Genomic DNA, 24,946 nt, shown 5'->3' with positions numbered 1-24,946 from the left:
GTACTATAAAACCTAGTTTTAATGTTTAGTTCTCAGAGTTCTGCATAAGTTGTTAGTGAATTTCTTTCCATTCTCCAGTATATTATCCCCATCTTCTATTATCTCTGTTTTATCCAGTAAGTTGTTCAGATGTGTTCATCCTACTTATCTACTAATTTTACTTTTTAATACTACTTTGCCTGTATATCTATTTTAGGGCTTTCCTCATTCTCCTTTCCTCATTCTCATTTGTTGATGAAATTGCCTTTTCATTAAAAAATACTGTTACTTAAGTGGAAAATTATATCTCTACCCTTTGACTTGCTATTTTCCTTGCTTTTATTATTATAAAAAAGAGGTGATGGCATGCTTTTCTTTGTGTCCCCTACAACTGTTTCTAGCACATAAGTGAACATTCAATATGCTTTTTAAAAGGTGAAATAATGTATTTAAAGCTTAGATTTGTTTTCTTGGAATATTCAAGCAACTCCTGAAATTATCTTATCCATGATCTCTTATGAAAGAAAATACCAGTATTTCCGGATCCTTCGGTGTTGGTCAGTGGTTTATATAAACTGAAAACTTCACTTGTTTTCACCAGAATGTGCTATATATGAAATTGTATCATTATTTTTCTATTACAAGGACTCATGGACAATTGAAACTTTTTTAGAACAATTACTCTTGCTGGATTTCACAAGAAGAGAAGTTGGAAAAAACCAAGTGTATGATTTTGTTGATTTGTGTTTTTTGAGCAAGTGGGAAACGGACATGAAATACCACATAGGCTTGCTTGGGATAGGCTCTTCAATCAGTTATTCACATTATAGTTCTAAACTAACAAATGTATTCCCCAGAGAACATTTAGGAGGCTGGAGGGAAGTATCGCACAGTATTCAATAAAGTTAGCTCTCATATTTCTTCAAAAATAGCAGGACTCATAGTTCCAAGAGTTAGATTTATGTCTTACAGCATCACATCACTGAGTCATTTTCTATCGCTTATGATTTCAAATTTCTTTTCATAGGAGCAGTGAAATATTCTGGCACTTACATTTTGGAGAGTGGATAATGTCACTTAGCAATATACCTCTTTATGAGGACCTTTGGATGTCTCGAAATTACTATTAATGCTTAATGTAAAAGGAGTAATTCACAGAGAGTATTGACTTTTAAAAGTCTTTTGTTCTTTCAAGGTGGTTTCCAGAAGTGCAGAATATTTATTACCAAGGTAATAAAAAAAGGCAATTGCCAACTGGTGACAACAGTTCCAAATTGGAATCCTTTTTCAACTGTGCAGCTACCCTTATGACTTTACAGCTGCAGGAACTGACTTTGGTCTCCATGCAAGATTTCACAGACCTAATTGCACAGCCCCCAGTGAGTATGTTCAGTTGCATCAACTTGTACTTGCTAAAATTCTAAAGCATCTTTTCCAGTGATAGGGCACTTACCTGTGGATAAACTTATGCAACTTGCATACTTAACATATATGATTATGATCACAATAGGTGAAAGTTTGGGGAAAATAATGAGAATTCCTATCACTAAGATATTTGCCTGGATAGAATTTTCTCTCTAGCTAGAAGGCTCTCTTAATTACCACCTGAACAAGGCCTTGGAACTATAATGGTCTCTTGAGTTTATTCTTTCATGATTTCAATAGCCACTGCTATGCATGCTCTACTTCCTTTGAGACTGTGACAATATGGGTAACCAGTAGTTCCAGTGCATACAAGATACCAACAAGACTAGTGTGGTACTTACTAATTCTTGTTCTCTTTCCAGTTCAGTGCCTTGGCTTAACTGTCTAGAGTGTGAGAGGAAGTATGGGTGAGCTTCTGTGTACTCTAAATCTTTAGTTTATCAAAATTGGTATATGCATACGTACATACACACACTCATGCATGTATATATACCTACTCATATGTATTTGTGTATTAAATATATAGCTATATAGAGTTATATATGTCATTTTAACTTTTTGTAGGAATCTGTGAGAGCTTTTGAACATCCTGGTTTCATCATGAGGCTGATTCTTGACGTTGACACCATTAAGTTTGAACCTGATTTTAATGACTATATAGACATCCTCGTAAATGTTTATGATGTCATGATGAAGGCTGTCAGTTTTGTGCCACGAGTTGAGACCAAATTGTATTCCAAGTGGGTAAGTAACAAAGACATTCTGAGTACTCGGAGGTACAAAGTGGTATTACCTCCAGTAACTTACGGAAGATAAAGATGGTTTCCCTCAGTTGTGGTAGCTAGAAGGTGCCTATAAATCTATAAATAAACATAATGGGTGGTGTGCAAGTAGTTACAAATAAATTTACTGAAGTGTAATGGACTCTGTGGAGAGCTTGAATAGTATAATTCTTTAGAAATACTTAATCAACAAAATAAACCAACAAAATAAATACCAGGAGAGTGGAGCCAAAGGGAAAGAGGAAGAAGAATGAAGGGGGAAACGGGAGAATGTAAGCAAAATTCATTGTATATACCACACAATTGGGAAATATAAGGTTGAAGTGGGGTGAAGACGATGGGGGGATGACACAGATCAAAATGTATTGTGTTCTTAAACTGCCATGTTGAATGGCAACTCCTTTGTATAACTACTTAAATGTAATTAAAATGTTTTCAAAGGAGCTGGGAAGGTGGCTCAGTGGTAGAGTGCTTGCCTTGCATGCAAGAGGCCCCAGGTTCATATATACATATATATTTAAAATATATGTGGAGAAACAAAAGGCCTAGTAACATTGGCCTATAATACAGCTCTTGTTCTCTAAAATATTCTTTTCCTATTAGCCTTTATCATAAATAATGCATATTTTCCTAATCTAGTCTTCCACTGAACTCAATCGGAAGCTTTCTCAGCACAAGAATTCAAGTTTTGGGAGGGTTAGGATTAGTTGACTCTTTCCAGAGGTCTCATGCCATTGCTGTGGCATCTGGTCAGTGCTGTAGACTTCTGCCATCCTTTCCCAGCTCTGCAAAACAGTCTTCTGATTCATTAACCTCCTCGGGTATCTTTTTCTGTGAATAATGAGCTCCTATCTGTACTGTCAATGCATTGGTCCTGTCTATGACTTGTCTTCAGTTTGCTATCTCAAATCAGCATGTCTGAAAGTTCCTGAACTTGGAAGGCTTTCAAGTCTTGTAATTACAATCTATAGGTTTTTTTCCTTTCTACTTTTAAGATAGTTTATAATACATCATACATTCAAAAGCATACAGAAAGTAGTGTATAAATTAGGCACCCGTTTAACACCTGTGTAACGTTAGCTTATTTTAAGAAATGGAATATTACTGATACCTGTAAGCTGTCTCTTATTTACATCTCTATGCACCTTTTACCTTCTAGTAAAAGAACTGCCATTCAGAGTTCTGGCATCATTGTTCTTAATTTTTTTTTTTTTTTGGTTGGTTGTGGTGCTTGAACTCAGGACCTAGGTGTTGTTCCTGAGCTCTTTTGCTCAAGACTAGCATCCTATCACTTTGAGCCACAACTCTACTTCCAGTTTTCTGGTGGTTAATTGGAGGTAATAGACTCAGGAAGTTTCCTGCCCAGGCTGGCTTTGAACTGCAATCCTCAGTTCTCAGCCTCCTGAATGGCTGGGATTACAGGTATGATTCACTAACATCTGGCTGTTCTTAATTTTTTAAAGAAACACTTGAAACATCTCTGTAGATTCCTAAATAATTTCTTCTTGGATTGTCCATATTTCTGCATAAGTAGAATTGTTTATATATAATTTGTAATTTACTGTATTTCATTTGAAATTATAATTATGAAATTCTTCATCTGAAGGCTATCATTCTGTTCGTTGCATTCCTAATTTTTATTTTCCAAAAATTCCACTAAGTAATTTCTTCAATAGACTTAGCCATTTTATAGTGTTTTGTACTTATTCAGATTTCATCAAACTTTTACTTCTCTTTATACATATTACATTTTTATATTCTTTTTTTTTAGTGGGGGGTCTGGTCGTGGGGCCTGAGCTCTGGGCCTGGGCGCTGTCCCTCAGCTCTTCAGCTCAAGGCTAGCACTCTACCACTTGAGCCACAGTGCCACTTCTGGCTATTTTTTTCTGCTTATGTGGTGCTGAGGAATCGAACCCAGGACCTCCTGCATGCAAGGCAAGCGCTCTGCCACTGATCCACCTTCCCAGACCCATTTTTTAATATTCTGTATATAACAGGTTCAACCTCTGTGATCTTTTTCCTATCTGATTAAGGCACCTGGTGGTTTGTTTCTTCAGGTGCTTTTCCTTTATTATTATAGGGTTATGTACATAAGAACTTTATGCAGGGGCATCTTTGAGGCTGTGAATTAAGCTGATTTCTCTGTGATTTTCATATTCTCTTGGGTGTTCTGGAGACCCCTACAGACCAAGGATCACTATTTTTTTTCTTTTTTACTAAGTCATTGCTTAATGAACGTTGGAGAACACTGGTAATGTGAATTTTACCTAAATCTGAGATTAAGCTTGTAGTTACAAATTCTTTGTCATGGATTAACAGGGTAAAAAGAAGACATTTTCCTTCTCCACCACCCTCCGCCCCTCTGCTTATTTCAGGAGTCTGTTATGCTTGAGTATTTTCTAGGTTTATCCTCCCAAGCCCTCATTTTATTGTGCCATGCTTCAGTGTTCTCAAGTATACAGGAGGAGGTGAATTATGACTTCCCCCTGCTGACTCAGGCTGAAGCTTGATCCTGGTGTTGGAGACTGGAAAGCAAAGCACAGGGCACGGGCATCAGAAAAGTTCCTAGTCTCTGCTGTCCTGCATTCAATGACCTCTGACTTCATTGTTTTGTTCATTTTAGCCCTTCACTTTCTCCTCTTATTTTGATTCCCTAGCTACACATTGTAAGAGATAAATTTAGTATTTTTATAGCATATTTATATGTTTTGAGCTAGTTGTTTGCACCTATTCCAAAATTGTCATAATTAAACATCTCTCAAGAAATTTGCAGTTTATTTTGTTCCTTGTATAATTTCAATTCATTTAGTGCATTCATTTCTATTCTAATGATACCCTGCTTTGTTTCAAGATTGGAAAATGTTGAGGCAGATTGTGAAGCAGACAAATAGAACAAGCTAGCAAGATAAGAATTACCAAGCTTCAAGTAGAGTAAAATAAGAGTTATGCTGTGATTTTGTAGTTATAAAATACGATTCTAAGCTTACTGATTTCTAAGATAGAAAGGAAACTATGACAAGTTTAATTTAGGATTAAAATAGTTAATTTAGATTTCTCAAGGAGATAATGACACTTTTCCTGGGATCAAATTTTTAGAGAGATATCTTTCATGTGGCATCATAGAGGAGGTAATGGTTTTAGTTTCCTATGTACCAGGATTATCTGGTAACATTAAAAAGATACAAATTCCAGGACTCACCATGCTATGTTTGGAAACAGAGAATAATTTACAACAATTGCAATAATCTCAATGAACTTTGATAGCAGCTAATATGTGGAATTCATTGCTATTTTAATCATATTTGATAGGAACTTAAAGCAGACAAAAATATACTTTTTAAAAATGAAAGACTAACTCACAAGACTAAAACTCAAGAGGCTAGTGTACTGAGTCCCAGCTTGTAATTATCTCAGGATCTAATTTGATATGCTGTAGAACATGTTAGGTATCTAATACAAAATATAGTCTCTCTAAAGTCTTGATGGGAGCTGATTAGATTTCACATCAATTTTTTTCTTTTTTAAATTTTTTTTTAATTGTAGAACTACTGTACAGAGAGGTTACAGTTACATGAGTAAGGTAATGAGTACATTTCCTATCGAGCATTGTTACCTCCTCCTTTGTTCTTCCCCTACCATCCCTTTCCTCCTCACCTCCTCATATCAAAATTATACTTTCTAACACACTTCTACAGTCCCAGTGTTGAATTCTTCTTAGGAAGATAGTTTTATAAACTTTAGAAATTAGAAAAATGGTTACTAAATGCAAAAAACATTCTATTATGAATAGTGAGCATCACAAGAGAGCCAATAATTTCACACTGCCCATTGTATGATATAGATTGTATTTTTTAAATCTTTTTCAGGAAAGATAATACTGAGTATCTACTGAGCCTGGGGTGAATTGATGGAGATAGCGGAATTCACTAATGTTCTCATCACTCAGTTAAAAAAAAAGAGTTTCTGAAACGTCCACTGGAGGGCAGAGCAGTCAAATGCTCCCTGATGCCTAAGCAGATTCTATAAGGAATCATTTGATTAGATAAATTGAAAGCTCTATGGATAATTATTTTTGTTCATTACCACTAAAGAAACCTGTCTTGGCCTGAGATAACTTTGAATACAAAAATTAAACCACCCACGACCGACAAAAAAACAAAACAAAACAAAATTAAACCAAACACAAAAGATTATTCTCCAGAGTGGATTCAGAATTCTGATAAAACAGGCTCATTTTCTGGGGCACCCTTGGCCTAATAAGAATTACATATTACAGGACATAGCTTGAAGGGGAAGAAAGATGTGATTCCTAACTAACTGTACTTGGCATTTTGTCCACAAATGAAAGCTCAAATAGAGAGGAAACAGGAAAACCAGAAATAAAACAAATTTGTTACATGTTTAATGGGGGAAAAAAGAAACCTGTCTTTGGGAAGACAGATATAGCATAGATATTTTTAAGATTAACTTAGCTCAGATAATAAACCATGTCCACACATCTATATGACTTCTTATTCAAAAAGGGGAAAAGGCAAACTATGAAGATTTGTTTGCTTATTTAAACCTGTTGTCTGGTTCACACTTGCTCACTGTTATTCTAATTATGATAACAAAATACAAGTTCTACAGTCTATTTCCATTGCTATTAACAGAATCAAAGATCAGAGGTCAGTGAATGAGTAAATGGTTGATTGGTCATTGTCTTTTCCCTTCTAAGTGGAAGTTCTGTTACTGAAGAGCATGTTGATATTAGTAAGCTAGCAAATTTTATTTGCATAATGCTCAATACAAGTAGTACCATAGAAAGCTAGCATATATGGTTATAGAGTAAAATATAGGTTTGCCTTCCTATATTCAAAATCTTATTTGTATATATTTCAAATGACTGATCTTTCAAAACAACAAATTACAACTATGTGAACCTCTAAGGAAATAAAAAAAATACATGAAACATAAGAGTTTAAAACACTACTGTGATTAGATCAAATAAATTTCTATAGATTCTGGGTGCCAGTGGCTCACGCCTGTAATCCTACTCTGGAGGCTGAAATCTGAGGATCTTGTATTGAAACCAGCCTTGGCAAGAAAGTCTGTGAGACTCCTATTTCCAATTAGCCACCAAAAAGCCAGGGTAGAGCTGTGGCTCAAGAGGTAGAACTATAGCCTTGAGTAAAAGAAGCTCAAGGACAGTGAGTGTCTGGGCTGCCATTAATGCCCCATGGCTGGTGCAAAAAATGAATAAATAAGTAAGTAAATAAATAGATAAAATTTAAAACATAAAAAGAAGTCATTGTGAATAAAAAAGAAAGACAATATCATCATAAGATTGGGACTTTTACCAAGGCAAATAATATGGCTATTAACTGAAGGTTTTCAAGATGGCTTCTTATTTCTCCTCTTTATTTAGGAAAGTAGATCCAAGCCAACAACCTTGAAGCCCATAATTCTGGATGACATTGTAAAGGCACACAAAGAAAAGATTCGTGAGGTGGTCATGAAAGAGAGCGTGGCGCCTATGGAACACCTCAAACTCTATGACAAGTATGACTTCTTAATCACTAAACAAGCTGAGAAGGATGTTGATGCGTTCCTGGCAGAAGATCATAGTTACGAAACTATAATAGAGGAAATTCGCAAATACCAACGGTTATCAGAGGAAATACGATACACGTCCAGAAAGGTGAATGACTCATTTTGTACAACTCTGGTCTTTACCTAATGATCTTTTCCCAGCGTTACTAACATGCAGTTAGTGAGCACACTGTGAAAGAATTGAGAGCTTATGATATCTGCCACGTGCTGTAGTCAGCCCTAAGTACTAGGAGCAGTACTGTTCAGACTGTAGCTGAGATTCTAGTACCATAAAACTTTCTTTATAATACTATCCCCTCGCCTTCAATTCTAAGAATTTGTTTCTTCTTTCTTTCTTTCCTTCCTTCCTTCTTTCCTGCTTGCTTGCTTTATAAATTCTTTGAAAAAATGTGCTAATTACACAAATATGTGCTTGCTTCTTTTTAGTAGGATACAAGTAATTATTTTCTTGTATCTAATTTTTGTGTGTATGCTGGTATGGGAGCTTGAAAATGGATCCTAGGTGCTGTCCCTTAGCTTTTTCATTCAAGATTAGTGCTCTACCACTTGAACCACAGTTCTACATTTTTGTGGTTAATTGGAGATAACAGTCTCATGGACTTACTTGTCCTGGCTGCCTTTGGAAGATACTCAGATCTCAGCCTCCTAAGTAATTAGGATCATCAGCATGAGCTGTAGCACCTGACCCTACTACTGCCCTGAAATAGAAATGGCTTCCAAGATGATAAACTTCAAGGATATTTATTCAGAAAATAGTTGTAAGATACAAATTGGTATTCAGAAAACCATCCTCTCATGAGCTTAAAAAACAAACCCAACTCAACCTTGTTGGATTGTACAACAAAAGTATAAGATTCTTTTACATGTTCTTATTTCTCTCTATGATTATTGTGCTTCTGATATGCTTCAGACTGTTCGTTTAGGCATGTTTGAAATGCACTGTGAGGAGCTAATCCGAGCTCTGGTGAAGCGAGCAGATATTATTTGTGGGAAACTTATTGCTAAAATGTTCCGGAACCATCAGGATGTAAATACAAGGTAACTTGGCGATGATCTTGGGTGTGCTTTTATTGGGAGGAAGGAGCAATCCTCAAGTATGATCAGCTGCAATAATGGTGGAGGGCAGTGCCGTAAGTGACCCAAAGGAGAAAAATCCTGGCATGTTTATTTGTACCAGGCTGTTAGTGACACTTTGTGATGTGGCTATTCATTCTATCTCTCTTTTACCATAAATGTGTGTTCATAATTGTCTAAATCAAGGACTGAATGTGTTTGCATTTTGTTGGCATAAGTCAGGCAGATATGATCTAACTTTAGAGTGTGTGTGTGTGTGTGTGTGTGTGTGTGTGTGTGTGTGTGTGTGCGTGTATGAGAGAGAGAGAGAGAGAGAGAGAGAGAGAGAGAGAGAGAGAGAGAGAGAGAGCGGGGAGAGAGAGAGAGAAAGAGAGAGAGAGACAGAGAGACAGAGAGACAGAGAGAGAAAGTATTGGGGCTTGAAGTTAGGGTCTGGGTGCCATCCCTTAGCTTTTTCCCTTAAGGCTAGCACTCTACTGCTTGAGTTATAGCTCCAATGTCTAGTTTTTTGGTGCTTCATTGGAGAAAAGACTGACGGATTTTCCTGCTGGGGTGGCTTTTAATCTCTTAATTTGTATCTCAGCCCCCTGAGTAAAGAGGATTACAGGTCTGAGCTACAGGTGCCCAGCTATCTTTAGACTTTGATATTTGTGTGGCCAATATACAAAGTGAAGTGTCTAAGTGTCACATAGTAGTTGTCATAGGCCATAAGGAATTCTTAAATTTGGAACTTTGTTTTGTATTATTGTTGCTCTCAAGTTGTTCGCTGACCTGGAAATTCAGTTGTCAACGAGCCTGGGAATTGGTGGGAAAGCTGACCCATGTCTGTACATTCATCGACTACTACTAATGTGTACATCTGTGTTTAAGACAGGAAGCTTAATTAGTGTGCCTAGTTTTCCACCAACTGCTGCTGGTTGCTGTAGGAAACTTCTTCTCTGGTATCAGTCACAAGGGGGAAAAACACAGAAGTTTGTTTGTTTATGAGACTGTTCAGAAGCACAATAATCATAGAGAGAAATAAGAACATGTAAAAGAATCTTATACTTTTGTTGTACCATCCAACAACGTTGGAGCTATATGGCCCAGGCTGCCCTGTCACTCCCGAATGCTGGAATTAAAGATGTGTAATGCCATACCCACCTCTTAGAGGTTTAAAAATAGCTATCAGAGAAAAAAAAGAAAAAGACTGTTAAGATATTTACCTGAAGATGTGTAGAAATCCAAAGGAAACTCACTTAACCTGTATTGGGTTGGGTCAGGCTCTAAAATAGGAATGAAACTGCTGAAGAAGGTAGGAAGGGAAACCCAAAACAATACATGATAATCTGGTGAGGGGTGCCCTGTACTGGGCCTTGAAAGTTGGACAGAAAAAGAGACATGCTCATTTTCTTCCCGTGTGGGGTCGGAGGAGAGAGGAACTGGGGAAGGCTGCTAAGAGGAAGTGAATGTGCCCGAGAGCCCCGTGGGTGGGATTCCAGGTGGAGAAGAGAATGTGCAGCAGCGGTAGTAGTGTGTTCCAAGAAGGAACCGTAGCAGTGCTGCTTTTCCCGGCTCTGAAAAGAAGAGCGGGGAGCAGGAAGGGCGTGGGGGAGGGGGCAGTGGAGGAGGCACCACAGTTAGATTGAATATAAAATAGAACCGTATTTTCAGCTTAAACCATGTTTTCCTCTAAAAGTACTGGAACAGTGAAGATGCCTTTTACCTGTAGCTTTCCAGGTTGGGTGAAATGTTTCGTTTAGTTTCACAGCTCATGCAGCTGCCCTTTCTCCTCCTGGATGAACTCAGATCACTGTCCATGCAGCCCCTCACAGCCGGCTTCCACGTTCTCAGCGTCCCTGCGCTACCTCCTGCGGCTCTGGCCCCACTGCCGCCCCTCAGCCCTTCCATGTTCCCCACGTTAACCTCACCTCTTCAATTTGGCAAACAGGCCCAAAACGCTCTTCCATCTTCCAACCTCGACTTCAATCCCCAGTCTTTCCCCCTTTGCTTTATGAAGTAAACTTTATGAAGAACTTGCTTAGACTTGCATAGCTCTTATTCCTTTTCCCCCTTCTTTCCTACCCCAGAGTATGTTCATTACATATATGTGCACAGTCCAAAGTAAAAAGAAGCTTCTAAGCACAGAGGTCTGTTTCAGCCATTCCCTCTATGCAGGGCTGATCACTTCCTTCCTTTGTACCATCTTAAACTAGATCTCTGGAATAGTCCTTAAAACTATGGACTATGGAAATGGCCACTCATGGTCCTTTTTGCCACCTTGCATTCTGAGAGCCTTTACCTCATTTCTATATTTTTGTAATTAAACATTGTACTTGGGATGTAAGTGATGATTGTTAATTCATATTGAATGAATAAGTGAATGAACACAAATATGCATTTAGTTCATTAGCTGCTCTATAGGTAAGTTATCATCTAACTTTACTCTTCAGGCCATGGAGCATTTAATTAGTAAACAGGGAGCTATTTTAGAGTGAAATTGAATCATGAATTCATTTGTAAGATTGCTTTTGTCTGGTGTTTCAGATTATGTGAAGAATTTGAGAGGATAGCAGAAAAAGCTCTTAGCACTCCACCAAACACAGCAGAACTAATGGAAATGAAGGTATTGCTTATAAACTATTTGTAGTGTGGATATCTGTTGGGTATTGACACATAATTCAGAAAACAAATCACAGTAGAGGCTCAGATGAAAAGCATTAACACAATGCTTCATTTGTGGGTGTTCAGTTTGGGGACGTAGGCTGCACTGGCCTGGCTGGTCCCCCATTCTCAGTAGGGTCACTCTTTTGGATCAATTAATTGTGGTATCACCTCAATTGGCTCAGCTAGCTCTCCAGTGGGTTAAGCACTGTAAACACCCTGCCCCCAACGAAGTGCAGCTTTGTGCTACTTGTCAAACTCCAGCAGGAGCACCAGGATATTTTCTCTTGGCATGCAGAGAGAGACACATACCCAAGCCTTGTGTAAGTGCTTTTCTAGTTCTTTGGTCACATTAGCTGGCATCTCATTGACCAAAGCAACTCAGAGTGAGAGGCCACCACAAGGAATGGGTCCTGGAGCAGTGAAGTCGTGGAGCAACACTTGCAATAATCTACCAGGAAAGCTTTGAGACCAGTGCTAATAGTTATCATAGTCATCATTCTCATAGATAGAGGCCAGGTCTGTGCAGGGCAAATTGACAAGTATGGTTTGTTCCCATTTTGGACACTTCAGTTGTTTTTCATGGTCCTGTGTTTGAAGTGTCCATCTAGTGACTTATAAAATAATACAAAATTACAATTTTATCGTCATTTCATGTTTATTCTTTTTACACTAGGAATTTACAGGATTCTCTTTAAAAATATTTTAATATTCCCAAGTCCCAACAGAGCCCTTTGATTTTTTTTTTTACTTAAAAATGTAAATCATCTAACACATAAGATCATTCAAAACTTTGTGTAGTCAGGAAATTATAAAAGGAGCTGGCATTATGTATGCATATTCTTCAAATTATTAACTTAAGATTTATTATAATCAGTAGAACCTAGTTTTATACATACTACCTAAATGAATTTTGTTTTCTTAAATTATGTGTACTTGGACTGGAATCATTAGAGTATGTTACTGTGTGTGTGTGTGTGTGTGTGTGTGTTTATAAAATACACAGAGAGGTTCATATTATATTGTTTGGGGACATTGTAATATTTCACATTAAGTGTTGAAGGATGTCAAGTGATCTTTTAATTATGGATGATTCTAAATGTAGTTTGAGAGTTCTAGAAATATGACTTCCTTCTCATTAAAAGAAAATCATTTAGGAAAATTATTGGGTATGAAATGTCATTTGTGCTGGGAAGGTGGCTCAGTGGTAGAGTGCTTGCCTTGCATGCCTGAGGCCCTGGGTTTGATTCCTCAGCACCACCTAAGAAAAAAGAAAAAAGCCAGAAGTGGCGCTGTGGCTCAAGTGGTAGAGTGCTAGCCTTGAGCTGAAGAGCTGAGGGACAGCGCCCATGACCGGACCCCCTCCCCCCAAAAAAAGTTATTTGTTTACCTTCTTGGTCAACAACAGAATTAATTAGGAATTTGGGGTTACTTAGTGTGCATTTATATTATGTATAACCATCTTTACTAGAGTTAGCACTTTGAATTCATTGGTCACTATTTTAAATATCCCTTATCTTAAAAAATTATTCCCATGGGCAAAACAGCTGGTAAATTTAATGAACACACAAATAGCTCATGTGTTATAAGTAAGGTGAAATAAAAGTCCAATTATCTAACTCCACTGAAAGCTGATTAAATAGCTTAAATATGTATTTTTTTTTTTTTTTTTTGTCGGTCGTGGGGCTTGATCTCTGGGCCTGGGCGTTGTCCCTTAGCTCTTCAGCTCAAGGCGAGCGCTCTACCACTTGAGCTACAGCGCCACTTCCTTAAATATGTATTTTTAAAATTAGGCATTTAAATACTTGTGAAAACCACTATAGTTTGCATCCTATTTGTTTAGCTTTGTAACATTAAAAACATTCCTTTTTATGGTGTAATAATTCTTTATACTTTACTTTGAATGTCTTTCTTCTCAAAGATATTTTTATGTGTGTAAAAATAATGGAGAAAGAAAGAAAGAGTGAATGAGAGAGAGATAAATGTAAAGAGTGCAATGGAGATCATAAATTAAAAAGAGATTAATTTTCTTTCTTTTTTCCAGTGGTACTTGAGTTTCAACTCAGGACATTGTGCTTGCTTGGCTGACACTCTAAAACTTGAGCTACATCGTTAGCCCTGCTTTTTCTTTTTCTTTTCTTTTTTTTTTTTGTCGGTTGTGGGGCTTGAACTCTGGGCTTGGGCGCTATCCCGTGCTCTTCAGCTCAAGGCGAGTACTCTACCGCTTGAGCCACAGTGCCACTTCTGGTTTTCTAGTGGTTTATTGGAGATAAGAGTCTCACAGACTTTCCGCCCGGGCTGGCTTTGAACCGTGATCCTCAGATCTCAGCCTCCTGAGTAGCTAGGATTATAGGCGTGAGCCACCGGCGCCCTGCTTAGCCCTGCTTTTTTGCTGGTTATTTTGGGGTTTGGTAGATTTTCTGACTAGGTAGTCTTAAACCACACTCCTCCAGATTTCATCCTCCAGACTAGCTAAGATTACAGATGCAAGCCACCACTGCCCAACTAATCACCTAAACAGTTTTTATTTGAAATAAAGGATCATTTTCTTTACAGACAAGAAGTTAATTTATAGGACAGAGAAGGCAAACATAGGTGAGAGGGTTACAAGCAATGGCCAATTTTGTCATGCTTTGCTTGGTGAGAGGTTTCTTTTGGGAATTTGTATCATGAAAACACATACATTTAGTCAGGTTCTGGTGGCTCATGTCTATAATCTTAGCTACTTGAGAGGCTGAGAATGGGAGAATAAATGGTTCATTATTCTGCCTCCAAGGCAAAAAACCTTTGAACCCTCAATCTCAATAGAAGAATCTGGGTATGGTGGCATGTGCTTGTCCTCTGGCTATGACTGAATACATAAAAATAGGCAAATTGTTGTCCAGACACATGTAGGCAAAAAGTGAAATCCTGTCTCAATAAGTCCAAGAAAGAGCTGGAGGCATGGGTTAATGGTGGAGCACCTGTCTAGCACGTGAGACCTTGAGTCCAAACTCTAGTACTACAAAAATAATCATAAATAAGTAATAATAAAAACAAGTAAATATGTGCATATATATTAATTAATATGTATGAAATAGTTTTGAGAGAACTACATGGGTCCAAGTAAACAAAACATGTGCACATACATAGAAACACCTGAATTGACACCCACTTACGTACATGAACACAGGGAGATTTGTTTCACAGAACAGTCACAATCTGCTGAAAATTACTTTCTTCACAGTATACCTTCCCTCTATTTCTCCTACTAGAAAATCAGGGCTCTTGCTTTTTTTTTTTTTCCAAAATCAATAACCAATTCCTCTAACCAATTATTTCTAATGAGATTTATGAACCACTTTTCATTTCACTCCTGACATGAAATGTAGCTTTCAACACTAAATTTCCATGTGTACTCCAATCTATTTTTTGAGCTTTCTCTGTGCTGTTTTGTCCTCTATTCCTAGGACAGAATAGAAACTTGTTAAATTCCAGCATCTGTATAGTACACTATGGTTTTGACAGGGAGGGGCCCTATCGTTTTCTTTTTTTTCCACAATCATCTGTGTTATTCTTGGGTATTTACTATTTCACAAAAATGTTAAATTGTGCCAAATTAACTTTAAAAATGCCACTGAAATGTTTATTGAAATTACTTTTACTGTTATACATTGCTTGGGAGAGTGTTTATGTTTTTGCAAATGTGTTACAACACATATTTCTCTATGTACTCAGGATTTGAAAGTTGTCTCCCAAAAGATTTTTATAGTTTTCTTTATGTAGCTTTCAACTATTTCTTACTAAGTTGTCCCACAGTTAATTCAGAGTTGTCAAATCTGTTAAGAATGTAGCATGTTTTCCAAATCTATTATGGATGTATAGCAAAACTATTGGTTGTGTATATTTCTTTCATAACTGTTCATTCTAGATTCTTATTTTCTATAATCTCTATCACTTTATCAGTTGGTTTCTGTGTAAGCAAGAAACTTTTTAATTTTGTCATACTTTTAAGGTTTATAATCTTTCTTCTTGCAGATATACTGTGCTATTGACTAGGTCCTATGATCCAGTGATGTTTGACCTGAGTTTAAAACTTCCAGTCTCCTGACTTGCCCTGCTGCCTTCCTGCTAGCAGCCTAGACACTGGCACTGACCCCCCCACTACTCCTTCAGGCTCCCTCCTGCCACCGGACCCCTTTCCCATCTCTCATGTTCCCTCTCCTGTACCTCTGTCAATCTTCCTCATCTCCTTTCCTCCTGCTCCTGCTCTCTGGCTGTTGTTCACTGAGTAGCTCTCTACTCTATTCTATTCTGTTCTATTCTCTAAGCAGGATTCCTTCCCTAGCAGCAGCAGCAGCACTTGTTTGTGTTGCCAGTCTGTAGTTGTGTGGGTGATAACTTGACTGTCTTCCTAACCACAGATTGCAAATTGTATATGGGTAAAACTCTCATCTTCTCTGTCACTCAGAATTATCAGCACCTGGCATAGTGTCCATCACTAGCTGATGCCCCAAAATGTTTTGAAAGAAGAAGTAAAATCATGTAGATTTGTATCTTTTCTCATCTTCCGGGAGTCTAATGCATTCCTCTCCGGTTTTCCATTGCTTTTTACATGTTGTTAGACATCTTCTAATTTTTTCTTCTACCATTTTAGTAAGGTACTTGGGAGGGATGAGAAATAAACTGCTGTCATTCCTTATGTGAACCAGATGCATTTATTTCTGATAACTGCAGATTTATGCAGTGTTTTTCCCTGGGCTATATTCTGACAGGAGCTGTTCATTGTAGTGCTACCCATAATTTTTGTTTGTTTTCTCTCAGGCTTACATTCAGAAAGTGGAGGCAACTGACATGATTGAACTGGGACAGAGATTAGTGGATTCTAAAAACTGCCTCTCCTTCCTCATTGAGTGTGTCAACTTTTCTCCTGCAGACATTAGGCTAAATAACAGTGTTTTCCAGTGGTATGCAAGAATGGGAGAGATTTTTGAAGAACACAGAAAAATCATTAAGGAAAAAACAGAACAATACCAAGAAGGTCTTAAGGTTGGCATCATAGATGTTTTAAATTACACTTGTTTTCTAGGAATGTTTAAACTTTATACATTATATTGCCTACTCCTATATTTTGCAGCTTATCTATTATAGTTTTCTCACACTGTAATCTTAGTAGAAGACAGTACACATATTAGACCTTTTATAGTACTTGCTAGATGATTAAGTGGTGATTGAGTGGTGTATTGATCAATGTGAGGTCATTTCTTGATTGCTCAAGGTAAGAGGAAGAAACCTTTGGAAAATATTACCCATAAGTGGCCATTAATAAAAACATTATGTACAGTGCTATTTTCAGTATTTGTTTTATTGCCTAGACATCAGCACTCCCTTCGTGAAAGCTTCCTACATGCCCCATAATCACTCAAACGGTCCTAAAAGTGGGCCAAGTGTGAATGTTTTTATAACCATATTAACCATTTTATAACCACATAAAATGGTTTGGAACTTGCCTCTTTCTATCCATCCAGCCTCACCTCCAACCTCTCCTCTCTTGAGTAACTTCCAGTGCCCTGTTTCTCTATGTCCCTCATCTCTTGCATGTTCTCTCTGTACACCGAGCACCTGCTGCCTGCCTTCAACAGGCAATCACAATTCATTCTCTGAAAAGCCTTCTCAAACCTCAGGGTACTTCCTATACTTTGAGCCACAGCCCCACTTGTTGTTTTTGAGGGGTTTATTGGAGATAAAAGTCTTATGAGGACTTTCCTGCTAGGCTGGTTTCAAACCTCGATCCTCAGATCTCAGCCTCCTGAGTAGCTAGGATTACAGGCGTGAGCCACCAGTGGCTGGCTTGTTCTTATTATACTTTTAACATATCCCTACAGAATGATTGGCCTGATCATTGTTATTATTTTTAGATCTACCTCCCATCCAGTGGTCAGTTTCTTGAGAACAAAGTTATTTTCCTTTTTCTTTTCCTTTATGTATATCTCACTGGCTAACACAGTGATTAGTCCTCAGTGGCCATTTGGCCCTACTCTAACAGAATATTTGAGACTGGAAAACCAGTGAAGAACAGACGTTTATTTCTTACAGTTGCGGATGGTGAGAAATCCAACATTAGGAGCTCACATTTGATGCAGGTCTTCTATATAACCCCATGACAGAGGGTAGAAAGACAAGGGATCATGAATACACATGTGTAAGAAAGAAAATGAGAATGAAAATGACAGGAAAGGGAGAAGAGAGAGGGGATGGGAATGGGGTTGAACCCCTCTACCTCTTAGACATGCACTCTTGAGATACTCTACTGTGAGGGCATAATTAGCTACTCATGAGGATAGAGTTCATGACCTCTTCACTTTTGCACGTGTCCCTCCTCTCCGCAGTTTTCTGTAGGAGTTAAGTCTCCGGCATTTGAACTTTGGAGGGTACATTCGACCTATAGCCCACAGGAATACTACGAGCACTCCATATATATTGTTTAGATAAATGACTTCATAATTTCAATCTCATTTTACAGATGAAGAAACTAAAGTTCTCAAACATTTAGATGCTAGTCAGTTGTGATTGCCTTTGATCATAGGCTTACTTCTCTTTCTGCCACACTTTAAAAAATTAATTCTTTGGACATGTTATTTGAAGGATAATTCATAGACTTAAAAAAAGTCTTTGTTTTAAGGGTGAGCCAATGCAACAGTGATACTCACTAGACACTATGTTGAAAATGAACTTGACAACTTGTGGGGAAGAGGAACATAGGAGGGGCGAATGGGAGAAAATGAGGGAGTGGGTAACACTGTTCAAAAAGAAATGTACTCATTACCTTACTCAGCTCACCCTTTGGCATACCACTTTACATCAAAAAAATTTTAAGTGAAAAAAATCTTTAAATTATGGTCCATTTTTTACTTATTTATTTTTTCTGTGTATGTGGTACTGAGGAATCGAACCCAGGGCTTCGTGTATACTAGGCAAGCACTCTACCACTAAGCCACATTCCCCCTGGTCTATTTTTTCTTAGGCCACTTCAAAATGTTTAAACTATGTAGAAAACATAAGTAGTAAATAGTAGATGCTTAAGTCACAATAAAATAGGCTCTTAGAAAATTATTAGACATTCCAGCCAAGCACTCATGGCTCATGCCTGTAATCCTAGCTACTCAGGAGAGATCTAAGGATCACGGTTCAAAGCCAACCTGGGCAGGAAAGTCAGTGAGACTCTTATCTCCGATTAACTGCCAGAAAACTGGAAATGGCGCTGTGGCTCAAGAGGTAGAGCACTTGCCTTGAGCTGAAGAGCACAGGGACAGTGCCAAAGCCCAGAGTTCAAGTCCCATGACTGCCAAAAAAAAAAAAAAAAGAAAGAAAAGAAAAAGAAAATTATTAGACATTCCAGAATTGTTTGTACTTTATTTTTCAAAGTACCCTATTCAAGAAAAGTAGGCATGACATTGGTGAATTTTTCCTTCTTTAATGGGCTAGAACAATAAATTTGCCAGGAAATTAGATGAAAGAGAACAGAAATCAACCCACATAATCTAAAAATGTAGAAAGCCTTCTATTTTTTAATAACCCTGAATTGACTTTTGAAACTTTCATTAAAAGCTATTTTTTTAGAGCCATTTAGTTTTGGAATGGCTTATCTTTTATATTGGAATATTTTTAAAATTTGATGTTATAAATCTGAATTTATTTACACATTTCTTGTGATGAGAGCTCATGGATCAACAAAATAACCCTTGGGGATCTTGTTTTAGTGTTGGTAATTGAAGTGCTGAATATTACAACACAATAGAAAAGTTTTATTTTTTTCCAATTGCTATGAAGATAGCAGCTATTACTGAAATGTTTAAAACCAGTTTTAGCCACATACTGATTATTATGAGATTTTTCCCCAAATGCTGTTATTTGTTAGCATAAAAATTTTAGCATGTGACATATATCATTATTTAACACATTTTATTTCAATGTATGAGAGCTCTTTACATGGATAGTACAGGGTAACCTTTAAATATGGGAATTAGAGAAATTTTAATGTGTTGATTCTATGTTTAATTTTTTCATGGTTTAGGTCCCAGACATCTTGTAGATCATCTTTCTTTATATTTTGCCTGTGACAAAGCATAATTTAAATTGGTAATTCTGAAAATCCTTATAAGTAAAGGTTCTTGATGCCTAGGGGATTCTGTTTTTAAAAATAATAACAAACATATTGTTGTCATTAGTTACGGTGTGATAGGTTTGTGGAAGAGCTGGAGAGTTATGCAAAGCAGGCAGAAGAATTTTATACATTTGGTGATATCCAGGATGTGCCGCGGTATCTGAAAAAAGCCCAGACCCTGAATGGCAAGTTGGATGTAGCAGCAGACAAGGTATAGCTGAAAAACTTCAAAAAATGAACTGGTTGAAATGAAAAAGTAATGAATTTATGTTGGTTACCCACCTTTGAGAAACAGTCCACATAAAACTGTTTATATTCAAATAGAGAATAATGGCAGCCCAAATAGATTTCACAGGATGCTCCGCAAAAGAGAAGCGTTGCTGCTTTCTGTTAGGAGTGATGCCTTCATCCTTCATTTTAAAGACAGAATTGTGTCTTCAAATTCACTTTTCATCATTTAACTATTGGCATTGTAAATATTCCCATGAGAGTTAGAAACCCATTTTTGAGCAGAAGCAAGCAAATAAAAATACCTAGCCACCATTTTAGCTATCAACCTACATAAAAGTCAGCTTAGACTTTAAGGTTGAGTCTTCAACTGGTTTATTTTCTCTCTCTAAACCCATGTTCCCTCAGTCCTTTTCCAGAAATCAGCTCTCTCATTAGGAATGCCTGAAAGAGGGAAAGCTATATATACCTTTTGCCATGTAAATTATTTGAATTTTTTAATTTTATTTTTAAAAAACCCAAATATCAATTATACAAGTTACTTAAAATTTCAGTGGCCCTCGTTTAACAAAGATTTAGAGTTTATTTCTATTAAATATTTGGGATTATTATAAGCTACTCAGATCCTGGACTGATATTCAAACATTTCAATACAAAAAAAATTGTAAGGTGTCATCACATAGAGGATCATATATCTAACTCCCTCCTGGCAGTTCTGTAGATCTGTCAGCTGAACACAGCTCCCTGCATATTTCACAAATGAACTAAGAGGAAATGAGAGCTTTCCTTGTCTGCTTGTCTCACTCATCTTTATGACAAAAGCCTGGTTGCCTCACCTGCCACTACTCCAGCATCGCCTCCTGCCTTTGAGTGACCATATATAAATGCATTTGCTTGTTTTCTGGTAAACAGTTGCTGGTCTGAGACATCTCTTTTATTACATTGAATTATTGTTATAAATTGGTATTTAAATTTTCACCTATATGTAAGTCTTGACCCCTAAACTGGGTTACTAATTCTTAGGAACTGGCTTTACAATCCGTTTTTTTTCCATTTTTCAAAAACAATGCTGCCATATTTGGAGTACTTAAATACTTTACAGGAATGAAGGCACCATCATAATATGTCTTGTGGGCTAAAATTCCTTCACATGTACATGTTTATTGACTATTTTAAGTAAAATATCCAAACATCATTTTCTGGACATTGCCATACGAAAAGAAACAGGTAATACTATTGAGCTTAAAAGAGTAACTTCTATTACCTAATACAGTGTGGGCGAATCTGAAAGACATTATGTTAACTGAGTAAACCAGGCAGAGAAGGACAAATGCCACATGATCTAACGAAGTCAAACCTGAAGAAGCAGCAGTAGAATAGTGGTTACCAGGAAGTGGGACTAGTTGGTTAGGAGATAACAGATGAGACATTTTGGTTTGATAGAAGAAATAAGCTCAAGAGATTCATGGTACATGATTATAGTTAGTGAGAGAATACTCGAAAATTGCTCTGAGAGTAGATTTTAAGTGTTCTCATGACAAAAAGAAGCAAATATGCAAAGGAATGCACATGTTAATTATCTTTATCCACTGCCAATGTATACATTTTTTCACCAGGCACCAATGGCTCACCCTTGTAATCCTAGCCACTGAGGAGGCTGAGATCTGAGGGTTGCAGTTCAAAACCAGCCCAGTCAGGAAAGCCCATGAGACTCTTGTCTCCAATTAACAATCAAAAAGCAGGAAGTGAAGATGTTTGGCAAGTAGGAGAGCACCAGCCTTGAGTGACAAAAGCTAACGGACAGGGCCCCCTCCCTGAATACAAACCCCAATACCGGCCAAGGAAAAGGAAAAGGAAACAGATCATGGTTCACTTCTTGTAGGTTGAAGTTTGATTTTAGGGTTTAATGAGGGTTTTTAATGCATTTTTTTAAATACTTGGAAAAACTTGATTTTTTTTTTTCAATGTCATTCACTTCTATAACCCCGCATCTAATGCCCGTCTTTTCAGATTGAACAGTTTAATACTGAAGAGGAGGCCTATGGCTGGGTCCCATCCGTCTATCCTCAGCGTAAAAAAATCCAAGACGGTCTGAACCCGTATCTTCGCCTCTACGAGACGATCGTGGAGTTTAGCACCAAACACCGAGCATGGACAGAAGGCCCCTACCAAAAGGTGAATCCCGACCAAGTAGAAACCGACGTTGGAAATTACTGGCGAGGCCTCTATAAGCTGGAGAAAATCTTCCACGACTCTCCAAACGCCCTGGCAATGACCAAAAAAGTAAGGGCAAAGGTGGAGGAGTTCAAGCAGTACATTCCTCTCATCCAGGTCATCTGCAACCCGGGGCTGCGCCCGCGGCACTGGGAGGCCATGTCCAACATCGTGGGCTACCCGCTGCAGCCGGCCGACGACGCCACGGTCTTCTCCTTCCTAGACATGCATCTGGAGCCGTACCTGGACAAGTTCGAAGGCATCAGCGAGGCAGCCAGCAAAGAACATTCTCTCGAGAAGTCCTTGGAGAAAATGGTTACCGAGTGGGACTCGATGGAGTTCGTCATCCATCCTTACAGAGAAAGTGGGACGTTTATCCTGTCCTCGGTTGATGAAATTCAGATGTTGCTGGATGACCACATTATCAAGACGCAAACGATGCGCGGCTCTCCTTTCATCAAGCCTTATGAAAAGCAGATGAGGTAAAGCCACGCTGTGCTGTTTATGCTGTGCTAACAACAGCACTTGTCAAGTTTCAGGAGTGTTTCTGCATTTTGAACTTGATCGTTTGTGGTAGCTCTGTGTGTGTGTGTGTGTGTGTGTGTGTGTGTGTGTGTGTGTGTGTGTGTGTGTACGCATGCACACACTAGTATTGAGGCTTGAACTCAGGACCTGAGTGCTGTTCCTTTTGCACAAGGTTGGTGCTCTACCATGTTAGCCCTGTTTAGTGGCTTCTGGCTTTTTGCTGGGTATGTGGAGATAAGAGTCTCCTGGACTTTACTGACCTAGCTGACTTCAGAACTTGATCCTTTGATGTCAGCCTCATGAGTAGCTAGGATTACAGGTGTGAGCCACCAGCACCCGACTTTGTACTTACTATTTTAAATAATTTTAAGGAATGGCAGCCTTCCTTCCTTTTGGCAGACAGCAGATCCTTTGCTGTCACAACAAAAACAGTAGATGCTCAGCACCCAGATACTCATTTTAATGACCTATGATCTGATCTTATTTTTAGGTTCTCAAAAATTATTATTTTTTTGCCAGTCCTGGGGCTTGAACTCAGGGCCTGGGCACTGTCTCAGAGCTTCTTTGTCTCAAGGCAAGCACTCTACCACCTGCGCCACAGTGCCCTTTCTGGCCTTTTCTGTTTATGTGATACTGAGGAATAAAACCCAGGGCTTCCTCCATGCTAGGCAAGTACTCTATTACTAAGCCACCTTTCCAGACCTCAAAAATTATGCTGTATCTATGCACAAGTCCATTAACTATAAGATAAAAGATAATCATGCCATTTTCCAAATATATGAATTAGTTGTCAGAGATATATAATGGGTGGTACTAAATGAAAACGAATATAGCTATAATTTTAAGCATGACGTTTTAAGCAGCAGACAGACTATTTCATGAAACCTTTGTCTGTTAGTGTTTTCAGTTTTTTAATTTGTATTCAACAGTTTAATTTTACCTTAAGAAGCAGACATCTGTATCTGAGTGCCATCGTCAGCATGAATTTCCATGCCAAGGGAAAAGGGCTGCCTGGTAGGCTCTGCCCTAGTTACAGCAAATCTAACATGTACCATACACTTGAACAAGCTCTGATTAGACTTGGATCACTCTACACTTGGTTGTCCTGTCTCTTGCCAGAGTACTTCACTGTGCACATTCACAGAGGATACTACTCGAAAAGGGGTGTCCCTTGAATTGTTTATCATGGGACTTTGCATGATATCATTAGATACTGGGAAATTTTCCATATTAGGGATCAAAGAGAGAAGAGAGCCAGAAAAAAAACTGAGGCATGTATATATTGTCCTGTGCAAATAGTTAAACAAATTCATGGATAAAAATGGAAAGCAGTGTATTTTAAAAGGATGCTGTAGGCCAGGCACTGGTGGCTCACTCCTGTAATCCTAGCTACTCAGGAGGCTAAGATCTGAGGAGCATGGGTCAAAGCCAGCCTGGGCAGGAAAAATCCATGAGACTCTTACCTCCAATAAACCACTCAGAAAACCAGAAGTGGTGCTATGGCTCAAGTCGTAGAATGCTAGCCTTGAGCTGAAGAGCTGAGGGACAGCACCCAGGCCCAGAGTTCAAGCCCCACAACCAACAACAACAACAAAAAAGACACTGTAGGTGTGGTGGCATATTCTTGTAATACTAGCTACTCAGGAGGTAGAGGCAGTAGGATCCCAATCCAGAGCAAGCCCAGGAAAAGTTAGGATGATGCTCTATCTGTACAACAAACTAAAAGCAAAAGGTCTGGGTCTGGGAATCAAGTGGCAGAGTGATGATTTGGAGAGCAACTTATACTTCTTGGTTTTAATGATCTAAATTTTCAGATCGTCACTTATAAATAATAAGTAATGTATAAAATATGCAAGAAAAGCTATCCCACTTGTAAGTGTTATTATTATTTTTCATTCTCTGATAGCAGAGTTGCTATGATCATCTGGGTTCAGATCTCAGCTCTGGCATTCATTAGCTGGTGAAATTGAGTCTGGTACTGTCTTCTGTGTGCCTTAGTTTTCTATAAGTAAACATTATGAAGGATACAACTTCATGGGGAGAAAATACTAACAGGGACTTTTAAACTCTGCTAGTAAAATAATTAGCATCTGGAGTTGAACTCAGAGCCTTGTGTCTGGCTATATTACTTGGCTGGAGCTCTACCACTTGAGCTATGTCTTCACATAACATTTATTCTTTTTGAAAACTTTTACTTTTATTGTCAAGGTGCTGTACATAGGGGTTATAGTTACATAAATAAGGTCGTGAGTACATTTCTTGTTGAACTTGTTACCCCCTCCCTCATTTCTCACACTTTCCCTTACTCCTAACCCCATCCAAGTTGTACAGATCATTTCCA

General features: G+C 38.1%; 1 protein-coding gene across 2 annotated transcripts in view; it reads left to right on the top strand.

Annotated features, from left to right (window-relative positions):
- The window catches only part of Dnah7 (dynein axonemal heavy chain 7), a 206,171-nt gene that overhangs the window by 33,315 nt on the left and 147,910 nt on the right, over window positions 1–24,946 (top strand). For both annotated transcript variants that reach the window (XM_069995693.1, XM_069995692.1), the window contains exons 11-18: window positions 1,175–1,358; window positions 1,969–2,148; window positions 7,594–7,866; window positions 8,689–8,816; window positions 11,379–11,457; window positions 16,299–16,523; window positions 19,703–19,849; window positions 21,877–22,562. In XM_069995693.1, coding sequence (XP_069851794.1) covers window positions 1,175–1,358; window positions 1,969–2,148; window positions 7,594–7,866; window positions 8,689–8,816; window positions 11,379–11,457; window positions 16,299–16,523; window positions 19,703–19,849; window positions 21,877–22,562 — 1,902 coding nt within the window. The remainder of the gene's footprint in view (window positions 1–1,174; window positions 1,359–1,968; window positions 2,149–7,593; window positions 7,867–8,688; window positions 8,817–11,378; window positions 11,458–16,298; window positions 16,524–19,702; window positions 19,850–21,876; window positions 22,563–24,946) is intronic.

This window comes from Dipodomys merriami, unplaced genomic scaffold (genome assembly GCF_024711535.1).
Source record: "Dipodomys merriami isolate MVZ:Mamm:240054 unplaced genomic scaffold, mDipMer1.0.p SCAF_49, whole genome shotgun sequence".
NCBI lineage: Eukaryota > Metazoa > Chordata > Mammalia > Rodentia > Heteromyidae > Dipodomys > Dipodomys merriami.
This window is presented reverse-complemented; position numbering and strand designations above follow the sequence as displayed.